Source organism: Saccostrea cucullata, unplaced genomic scaffold (genome assembly GCF_032062105.1).
Source record: "Saccostrea cucullata isolate Sc308-1 unplaced genomic scaffold, CSIRO_AGI_Scuc_v1 ctg637, whole genome shotgun sequence".
Lineage (NCBI taxonomy): Eukaryota > Metazoa > Mollusca > Bivalvia > Ostreida > Ostreidae > Saccostrea > Saccostrea cuccullata.
In genome coordinates, this window is record NW_026929309.1 from 24,398 (window position 1) to 36,039 (window position 11,642).

The 11,642-nt window shown below is 32.7% G+C and overlaps 1 protein-coding gene across 2 annotated transcripts; it reads right to left on the reverse strand.

The window, feature by feature from the left end:
• Positions 1 to 415: 415 nt before the first annotated feature.
• On the reverse strand, positions 416 to 11,439 carry LOC134280419 (protein artemis-like). 2 transcript variants are annotated; one of them, XM_062762826.1, is made up of 14 exons: positions 11,174 to 11,439; positions 9,471 to 9,522; positions 9,086 to 9,164; positions 8,844 to 8,903; positions 8,615 to 8,670; positions 8,340 to 8,441; positions 5,998 to 6,211; positions 5,537 to 5,644; positions 4,059 to 4,319; positions 3,504 to 3,630; positions 3,043 to 3,256; positions 2,682 to 2,843; positions 2,244 to 2,401; positions 416 to 1,865 (listed from the first exon to the last, which is right to left on the reverse strand). In XM_062762826.1, the coding sequence occupies exons 1-14, from the start codon at positions 11,280 to 11,282 to the stop codon at positions 1,204 to 1,206; spliced, it is 2,364 nt and encodes a 787-aa protein (XP_062618810.1). In that variant the 5' UTR covers positions 11,283 to 11,439; the 3' UTR covers positions 416 to 1,203. The 2 variants fall into 2 exon arrangements, with proteins under 2 accessions (XP_062618810.1, XP_062618809.1); XM_062762825.1 differs by having other exon boundaries at positions 416 to 2,401.
• Between the last annotated feature and the right edge of the window lie 203 nt (positions 11,440 to 11,642).

The window sequence follows — 11,642 nt, forward strand, 5'->3', positions numbered from 1 at the left end:
ATGGCGATTAAAATCATTTTTTGAGTGCAATTTTCTTCAATTATTGAAACTTCCAACAAGGAACATTTCAACTTTTGACTGAAATAACAATGAATTATGTGCAATAAATTTCTAGAGAACTGGAAGAGAATTTTTATTCATTAAAGCAGCAGCTATTAAATATAAAATATTCAAACAAACCCTATAGTGATTTTGTCCTGTTAATGTTTCGTTTTTATCACTTAATTGAGATTTATAATCTGCACTTTTTTAACATCCATGAAGACCATGAAGAGACAATAATTAATAAACATCCATATAAAAATAAGACGTTTTCAATTCAAAAAGATGGTAATTTAACCAAACACAAGCCCATGTGGTGCAGAGGTTAGAGCATTTGCTCTAAAGTTGCGGAGTAAGGATCCTTATGTCAAATACCAATGAGGGATGTGAAGACTAGTCCTTCTGATGAGACCGTATAAACCTAGGTCCTGTGTCTCAGTAGGTGCTAGCATGATAAAGATCCCTCACTGGTCATGAGTGCTGAGTATAGGACAAAATTTGCAGCTCTCCACCGGCAAGTAGTGGCGTCTCCAGATGACTGAAAAATTCTCAAGAGGAATAACCTTAAACTAACAAACAAAACCCCAAAATTTTGTTATTCATATATTTAATACCTATAGATACATTTGTCTAGGAAATTAATTATTTGACTAGAATATTAATACTGACAATGTTCACGCATTCATAAAAAAAGGGAAAATATCTTTAAATTTACTATTTGATGCAATAATGCAATAAGCTGATAATGTACAAAAATAATTTACCATACATCATGTAGTCATGTGTGTTATACATCATAAAAATATATGACAATTTAATTAATTAATCTGTATTTTATATACAAAATTAGTTTATAATATTTGAGGTAGATGATAATCACCGGGACACAGATCTGTGCAAAATGTGAAAAAACCTTGAAGAGAAAATTTAAAAAAAAACACACAAACATTCTGACAAGGAATCCAACAAAACTATAAATGAATCAGATATAAACTATTGAATTTTTCGAATTTTGTGATTCTTTGTTACTCAGCTTCCTCCATCATTACTGAAGTTTGTTCCACCATAATTTTTTATGTTTCCATCTCTGTTTAATGTAGAAAGAGTTCCATCATTTCTCAAGTGTATTTATCAAAACTAAATATTAGGTCCACCACTTTGTTAGCTGTCTTCATCACTACTTAATGTTAGATCCACCACTTTGTCATTACCACTACACTCCTCCTCATCACTAACATACACTAACTTCCTGTTACTGGCATTCAGCCAACCATTAGATTTCTTTCTTCTCTTCACAATGCTGGGACTACACTTTTCTGGTGAATCTTTGGATGGTGAAATATAAAAATCAATCGAGGGCTGATAAAGTTTTCTCGGCGTCTGATTCCCTCTATAATGATTACTTTCAGTTTCTGTTTCAAGAATTTCCACACAGTTTTCTGCTACATATTTTCTGTCTTTGAGTGGTGATTCTGTGTAGGAATTCTGACTGGGTGGAAGTGTTGCGTCACTGTCCGACTCCTCTTGTAAACTGGTACTCCTCCCCGGAACATCTGGTAAACTGGTGCCTGTCTTTTGTACAGACGTAGACACTTCAACTACTTCAATGTCATCATCAGAATCTTCAACCTCAAATAAAGCCTCAACATCATCTAGGGATTCCCCATTTTTAGAAGAATACTGAGTCTTGTTTTGGTGGCAATTACTTTTATCATTATCTTCCTCATTTTCAGTCCCCCTTACTCCTGTGTCGTCAATGGAGATCCTTGATTCCTGTGAGGAACTTGTTGAATGACTTTCTTCTCCTGTTGAAGCACTTCCATCTGTAATAATAATCACATTATTCTTAGAATCAATCAGTTCAATTTTTCTCTGGGAATCATCATTATCAGCAGAATGAGTTAAGTCCACTTTATCATAGTCCATCACATGAGCAATAAATCCCTGAGATTCTGGAATATCACAGACAATGCCATTATTTGATCCTTGTGTTAAATTAGGAGCTACAGATGGTGAATATGATTGGTTATCACAGTCGCTTGGGGAGATGTGTAAATCACACACATTGCTACCATTATCACTCAGAGTATTGCACTTTTCATCAGATTTTTCATCAAACAAATCATTGCTCCCACTAAAACTTCCTGACTGCATATTGGACTCTAAACTTCCTGCTGTGGTTTTACCCTCTTTGGACTCACCCTCTTTTAAATTCTCTTGTTCTTTATCATTTAGCTTTGTCAAATCAGTACCCTCCTTGGCTCCATTTACAGCTTCTGATTCTTGACTTGTACAGGTGTCACTCTTTCTGTTTGTGTCTTGATCTGATTCATCCTCATTATTTTCTTCTTCGTCGTCTCTGATTAAAAAATCAATTCTAACATTTGTTTATGGCATTGAATTTTACTTTTCCCTTCTTTACTACTGTAACACTTAAATGTAAAAGATATAAATGTTTTAATGTTAACTTCAGTCGGAATATAAATGTTTCAGAATGGGTTCATATAACCTTATGATGAATATTTTTAAAATTTACTTAAAGATAGGTAATTTTGTTTATACTGAATATTTTTAACTTGAATTTTGACATAAACACTTTAGAATACTAGGTAACCATTAAATTAACATTAAAGACTTACTGGTGCTGTTGATTGACTTCCTCCAATGAGAGAGCTTTTCCCTCAGTCTGTTCACAATCATCATACAACACAATTCTATGAGACAAGCTCTCTGATTGGCTGTTTATCTGAGAGTTGATGGCGTCCAGTAGACTTTGTCTTGGAGTGGATAGTGTCTGGGAACTGCATAGACAGAACAAATATATTTTCCATACATGGCGGAAATATGTAAATCTTTTGTTAAATGATTTACTGGCAAACAATCAATTTACAGGGCAAATGTTAGATTATATATATCAGATTCTCTCTTTTGCAGACCTTGCATGTAGACAAATTTTCAAGATGACTGCTTATAAATACATGCACATTTTTAGGAACTTACTTCTCTTTTTGATTTTCCTCATCTGACTCACAAATTCCACTCATCTCGCTGTCACTATGACAGCTACCCTCATAAGAGCTCTGATATTCTTCTTCGTCCTCCATCCTCTCTGTGATTCTATTTTTAGCAGGGGACTCAGTAAAGAATTTTTGCTTTTTGGGGGAGAAAGAAATCTGGCTTCCAAACAAGAGTTCTTCTGAATCACTAGAGGCAACTGGAAAACGTGTACATTGTAGTCATTAAATATTTTTAGAGTGTTCTGCACAGATATATACGATGTGAGAGATGCTATACGTGTGTTAATAAAAATTTTATTCATACCTGTATATAAACATTTCTAAAATTAAAGTTGAAATGAGTAAAACATGTTAGTCATTAGATAGTCATTTGTTTAAGAATCTGTGTTATTTGCCTCATGGTCCTCACCAATGTAAATATTTTTATCCAAGTTAAGAACATACCTGAAACTCTGTGTCTTTTCCTCTTGATGGATTGTCGTAATAATCCTAGAGGGCGCTGTGATTCCAGTTCCTCTCTCACATGAGAGCTGTGCTTTAGTTTCAAAAACTCATTTAATCTTCTCTGTACCTAATAAAAAAAGATTGTTTTATTGAATTTAATTAAAAGTAAAACGCATGACTGATTATTGTGGAATCATTTTAATTTATTGGGATCAATGTCTGTAGTCAAGCAAATTTTTACTTGTAAATTTGTTTGTTGAGAGGTTTTTTGTGTGTAACTGAATTATTAGTAGATACAGGTATATTAATCTACACATTTGATTTCTGAAATAAAGGATCATGTAGATATTAACTTGTTGCTAAAATTGACCAACTAAATTCATGAACATTGTCCCACATGACCAATTTATTATTTCCTAAATTGATCTCTTGTTGTCCTGTTTAAAATTCTCTTTTCTTTTCAAATTTGATGTACTTCATAATTTTACAAATTTTAAGAACTTCTCTAACAAATTTCAGAGTTGTTTTTCTTATTCATAATTCAATAGAATCTACCTCTGCTAAACTGGCATCTTCTGCGGGTTTGACATTAGGAAACACACGTCTTGGTTGTAAGTAGGTCACTAGGTCACGCACCTCCAGCATTGACGAATGGAAGGAGTAACAGATGCGATATTTTCCCTTGTCACGGAGAACGATCTCATCTTCACTCAGGCGGAAAGACTGGGTGAAAAACATGGTGGACGGAAGGATGACCATGACCTTCAGGTTTTTATTTTTCTTGTCACATGGAAGACAAGGGACTTCCCCATAAACCTAAAACAGAATTTTCTTCAGTACATGTCCTCAAGCACCTGTGGTTAAATGGAGAAGTTAGGTCAAAGACTTGTTTTGGTAAAGTACGTGTTGCAAGTTTTACAAATGATGCAAGATAGACTAGTACTAGAAAAGATACATGAGAATGCTTTATCTTATAGATAGAGTGCATAGGTCATCTAAATAACTTAAACAATTCAAAAGCTGAAACTTTATAAAACCAGAAGTCTCTGTTGAGACTGTAGCTCTACTGGTTTGTACTTATCAAAAACTTTGCACTATTTTATGTATTTTTGTGTAGTCTACTTGTGTGCCAACTTATTTTGAAATCAAACTAAAACTGTAGAAGGAGTAGCGTTTTTAAAGGAATTTCACAGAAAATTCTATTTTTAGTAACCATGGTAGCACCGTTCATCGAAATCAAAAACCGATGCACTATTCTATGTATCTTAGTGTAGTCTACTTGTGTGCCAAGTTATATTGAAATCAGACCAAAACTGTTGAAGGAGTAGCGTTTTAAAGGAATTTCACAGAAAATTCTATTTTTAGTAACCATGGCAACACTGTTCATCGAAATCAAAAACCGATGCACTATTCTATGTATCTTAGTGTAGTCTACTTGTGTGCCAAGTTAAACTGAAATCAAACTAAAACTGTAGAAGGAGTAGCGTTTTAAAGGAATTTCACAGAAAATTCTAGTTTTAGTAACCATGGTAGCACCGTTCATCGAAATCAAAAACTGATGCACTATTCTATGTATCTTAGTGTAGTCTACTTGTGTGCCAAGTTATATTGAAATCAGACAAAAACTGTAGAAGGAGTAGCATTTTAAAGGAATTTCACAGAAATTTCTATTTTTAGTAACCATGGCAACACCGTACGTCGAAATCAAAAACCGATGCACTATTCTATGTATCTTAGTGCATTCTACTTGTGTTCAAAGTAATATTGAAATCAGACAAAAATTGTAGGAGGAGTAGCATTTTGAAAAATTGTTTACAGACAGATGGACAGACAGCTAGACAGACGGACGGACGCCGGACACATTACTATCACATAAGCTCTTCTGGTCTCTGACCAGTAGAGCTAAAAAAAAGACTTCACATTACATTTATATCAGGGCCTCACCCTTCGCTGACCAACTAATAAAACTAATCTATGCCTTTGCTCGGATTACTATGCCCTGTTAAAGTGGAAATAAGATAAGAATTCATTACCCTTCCTCCACAAGCATGGATACATGTGGCTGCGGAATCAGAAGTAAATATTCCTCGTAGCTCTGACATCTGATTGTATACATCCTCTTTATCCTTTCTGACATGAACCTACAAAGAAATGTACGAAATAGACAACATGTACGAATACATTTATTTGCAAATGTAAACAATGCATACATGTGTGTAAAACTAAACCATTACTTATGTAACTTTCAACAGAAACAGTTGTATCCTGTACCATACATAAAAGTTTTTTTTTCCTTATTGTTTTTTTTTTTAACTTTAATTTTTCTCTTAACTTATCACTATTGCGAGATTAATGCTACTATGTTAAGCATGTTACTGACAAATCTTTAACTTAATCCCCATAAACTATGAATGTCAAATTAAAAAAAAAATTGACACTTTATAATTAATAATAAAATATTCCCTTCTTTTTTTTTTTTTAAAGTGATCTTAACCTTACAGCCCAGGGCCTGAGCAACCTCTTTAAGCAGTGGCTCATGTCCGTAGTTAGCTCTGGGGGTGAAATGGACAACGTAGTTATTCCCCTTGGCAGTCCACTCCTTAACTAGGTCACAGGCGGCGCTGATAATGGTCTGGCGGGAGGGGATGGAGAAACTGTTGGGGTGGCAAAATGTGGTGTCCACATAGAGACTGACCAAAGGCTTCACCCTGAGAAAAGTGTGTCAGCATTATAATTACAAATTTCAAAGTAAATATCCAAAAGAAGGCTTATATAGGCCATAAAACCTCCAAGGCAAATTTTTTTAAACATTCAACTTTTACGTAGATTGCGAACTATCATTTTACTAACTTAATGCAACATAGGAATGCTAATACATATATATGTAACGGTTGATTTTGTGCATATTAAAAGAACATGAAACATGCACCATACTTTTTAAACCGAGTCTATTTATAGAGTTTCTGTCCTTGTGCCAGGTATTTAATTTTATTTAGAGATTATATTATTAAAAACTTTATAAAAATTATATTTGAATATTAATCTTACTTCGTTGTTTTCTATTTTTTGTTAATTTTCAGTGCAGTGATTTGAATTTATAAAATAATTATTTTGTTGAGTAAATCTCTAAGATTTAAACTGGTTCATCAAGTAATTTATTTATACTCACTAAGCTGATGCCCCTGTGTTGAATGTAACATGGTAAGGTGTTCGAGTTTGTGGGTGAGTTGGAGTTTGATGGCATCACCATATTTTGGTGGTATGTGTTCAGTTGAATATAAATTCATATACTGATTAATTCTTTTATTTTTGTTTGTTTGTTCTTTTGGTAATGTGTGTATATATTTTTGTTTGTTTGTAGCTCATTGCCAATATGATAATTTAATTAAAATAAAAGAACTGTAAAAAAGAACTTGACTTTATAAATTACTTGTTACATATACATACAAGTATGTTTTATATAAGTTTTACTATTTGTATAATCCTTATTGTTTTGCAGAGTTTTTAAAAAAACTCATCCAGAGTTTAATTTACATGCATCGATCTGTCTGTGGCTTGGATCTTCCTTTTTATTAAAAAAAATCCTTTACCTTTAGTTAATAATCCAGGATACTTTGTGGATAATTTTATTGAAATCAACAAATATGTGTTCATGAGACAACAACTGTCTCTTGAAATAAGTTCCCTTCATAAACTACATGTATACATAATTTCAAACTATTATAATAATGACTTTAATACCGTATAACGGGTATTTTCTGCTGTTGGAAATTTTTGCGATTTAACCCCTAAAAGGTAGCAAATTAATTTGTGCATTTTCATTTTTTGCGGTTGCACTTTACCGCAAAAAATTATACACGGGGTGTATAGGATCACCAAACTCTAAGATTTATTAGAACACTGCCATGATTACGTTTTGTAAATTCATTCAGGCACATGAATGAAACGTGCATGAGAACAGGTATTGCGCTATTAAACTACTAGCTTTTAGTCACTCTTGTAAAATTATGCCTAGTCCTGAAATTATTTATTGTAGCAACGGAACTTGTCCAGTCAAACAATAATTAAAATCTTTAATCTAACACCGCAGACGTTCATTAATATGATCTATCAAAATAATTTTAAAAAGTATATAGATAATGATAATTGATACCTCCAAGCCATAATCTAAAATATACTTATAATTAATTGCCATCAAAATTCATTCGGGAGTTTCATTTTAAGCTAAAACAAACAGTTGCATAATCAACCACCCCATAGATCGCACGTGTCATGCATTGAGGTGTAAAATACTGTCAGTGGTCTAATTGGAATGAAATTCACGAGACAATCAAACCACGTTGTATACACAAGCGGTAATATTAATCACGATCTCAAGACAAAGCACAAAATTGAAAAGTGGAAAATAAGAAAGAAAGAAAAACTGTCATATTTTGTTTGCATCTATCCACAAAAGTTTCAGAGTGCCCAGTTTCTTGAGAAGAAGATTTTTAAAGATCTCATAATTTTCTCGCGAACGAAGACATGTCCACGCATGAGTCTGCAGACACATACTTGCATGTTTGAAATACCTGAAGGCATAGTAAAATATTTTGCGATTGTAATTTTTGCGGATTTGTCCTATCCGCAAAAACTGGACAACCGCAGAAAATACCCATTATACGGTATGTGATAAAAACATAAAATTCAAATAGATATACTCTTTTACATGTAATAAACTTGTAGTAAAATAAATCATTTGAAAGAAAGTTAATTTCCAAGTAGTGGTATCTTATTTATAATGTATGCTACTTTTCCTTTGGAACAGATGAGTTATATGTTATACGACATTTCTACCTCTGGTCAACATGGAGTGCCTGTATTTTCATGACTTGGTCAGATTCCCATCGGAAATCCCCTGTATACAGTACAGTCCCATCAAATCCCTCAAACAGAAACCTGCCATTACAAACAATCATAAACAATACACTATCCAAGAAACATACAGTCACATGCACAACAATGGAAATGTCATGAATTTCCATGAATCTAACATTTAAAAAAAATTGTTAAATCTTCGACTAGTGTTTGAGGACAAAAGCAAGTAAAGTAAAGTAAACTGAATTACTTACATGACAGACCCCGGGCAATGACTGGCATGTATCAGAGTCACTGTCACCTTGTCTTTCTGTGGATCAAACATTAAGTGTGTTAAGTCATCTATTATTCAATTAATATAAATTCTGTACATGTATACAATATTTTAAATCAGAAGAATTTGATTTTCACCATCTTCAGTTACATTTTTGCAAATCATTTACTTCATCTTACTTCATCTACATATAAATTACAAAGCCTTACTTTAGCTTTGTCAGGTTCTGGAATTGGGATGACGGTGGGTTCAGCCACGGGTAGAGTTCTCTATACAAGATTTGGAAAGAATTTATAATAAAGTTAAGTCTGCTTAAATATGAAAGATTACCATCTTTGGTATATAAAGTGTTACAGATGAATTTTATAAAAATTACTAGAGATGATAATTGAATTAAGTCAAAGATTCCTGGTGCAGGAAAACACTGTATAATAATTTTCTGAATTCTTACAACAAACTTCTCTAATTTAGGATGCTTCTCCATGAGTAGAATTTTGGTGACCTCTGAGCAGTAGAGAAAAATGTCATTTCTGAAAAGGAAAAAGATGCAAAATTGATTTGCATTTTGAATTTTTACTTCAGCAAAAGCTTAAGTCCACTACTTTTGATTATGTCTCCTTTACAATAAATAAAATTAGAATAACAAGATTCAAAAGTTTTGAAGCATAATCATTAATTTGAACCTGTGAAGCTTAAATTATTTCAGAGCAAAAAAGTGTAGTTAGCAATCTTCACTCTATAAATATACATAAAGCTACATGCATTAAATTCATGATATTACTCCATACTTTATTGAATCGATGTTATAATATAAAATATATAATATTATCTCCTACCTTGAGGACAACCTTTCAGTAAATTCTGGATAAGCAAGTCCTTGCATGTGATCTGAAATTTTATTTTGTATGATCAACAAATGTTGGAATGTCTTTCATGGCCCCTGATTGGTAAATAAAGTATCTTGAATCTTGAAGGTCTTCAAACACTTAAATGGTTTTCACTATAAGATTCTTTATTCCCAAATCTGGGTCCTTTTTAGCAGGCATCACAGTCAATTGCAAAAAACAAGCAAGATTGATACATACAAACACAATAATATGACAGCTGATAATTTGTATACTACCAGGTAATCAGGGGTATTTGTTTTGTCTCCAAATTGAAGCTTTTTATTCTGGTAAACCTTTGTGTAAAGTTTTTTTTAATTCTCTTTAAATGTATGAATCAAAGTTGGCTTAGGTATATATTTGTTCTACGTTTTATTTCCAATGTTGAAAAGAGGAATGAAGGAGGGGGAAGGATAAAGTAAAACCGAAGCAGTTCTTCGAATAAATACAGTGTAGTATATTGATTATTTTGTTATATTTACATCCACTGAATATTTTCTCCTTTATTTCTTAAGAAACCCCATTGCGTTCATCACTGCATAAACTACAGTTGGCATGTCACCTGTACAGATTTCTTAATCAGTGGCTGTTCCATCAATGAAACGTATAAAGACGTTCGCATCATTAATACAATATTAATTAATCTTTTTAATCCTACTTTAATTGATTATTTAAACAGATATAAATATAAACAATAAAATGTCTTTCTTTGTTTGTTATTACTGGAATGAACGGTGAAAAAAATTACATAACCCGCTTACGCGGGTTATGTATTTTTTCGGGAAGTTTCTAGTATGCCGGTCACCAGAATCACGCGATTGCGCATGAGCAGTTAAAAATTATTTCCCACTCGCTTAATCGAGTGATTATAGGTTATATAGTTTTTAAAATTGGGGTTGTTTTATAAAAACAGACTTTGGGCTAATTTATGTAATTTTTGCTTACAAAAGGCACTATGAGTGCCTTTTGTGACCAAAAACTTGCATGAAAGCAATAAAATCGTCATTCTTACACTTTGGTTTAGTTCATGAAATTTTTGCTTTACAAAGGAAAGTTTAAGAAATAAAAGTTAGGGTAAATCAACTCTATTGTCGAAACATGACGATTTTCAGCGCTTAGTTTAGGCAAGTTATTCCAAAAGCAACTTACCGTTAACTGCAGCTCGATATCCTGACCTCCTAATCATGTTCAAATATTCAGAATATTTTTTCTTCCAAATCGATAATGATGCACAATTCAATCCATCGATGACTAGTAAAGCTAAAAATTTCACAAAAATCAGCAATTTTAATATTGTTCTATCAGGCATTTCTTATTACTCAAAACACAAGTGACGCATCTCATGAATATTTATGAGATTACGTCAAAAATTGATCATGTGACTACATTCCTAAACAACGCAAGATGGAGATTTATTTCCTAAACAAGTACCATTCTCATTTAAAAAACTGTGTTTAAAAAAGATTTTTGATGCAATTTGTGGCTTCTTTTTCGATTTTGTCGATCCTATATAATTACACCGCCTTCGGCGGCACCTATTTTAGCGCCATATTTATGGGGACCGGTATACTAGAAGTGTTCCATTTTTTCTGCAACAGCTGCTTCCATTCATTCCAGTAATAACAAAGAAAGCATTTTATTGTTTAAGTACTCACCACAATGACAGTGAGACAGAAAGTATGCTGTTGATCTCAGGTTTAAGCCATCAAATCTGTCTAAAGAGATATTTCTGTACTCCCGCATTTTGCCACTGAAGCAGCTCATGATACTTTTTAGAATAAAATGTTGTAAATATCAGCTAAGCTCTGGTGATTCCATCACTCCTTCGCAATTCTAATCTTGCAGTACTATGCAATTTTGGGACAAAGTGTTTGTTTTTAAACAATTTTTAGTTTGGTTGAACGACACTAAACAATTTGTTTAAAGTGAAAGTAGCTTTGAAATCAAAAGTATTTCACACCCGATGCATTAAATCAATTTTGTTAGTTTGGTGTACCGAATAATATATTATAATATATCGAAATGAATATTTTAATAAAAACAGTTAAAGAGTGAGTAAATATGTCAAAATATTCTTATCAACCTCTTGAATTAGTTGAATTTTAAAAGATACGTTGTCAATAG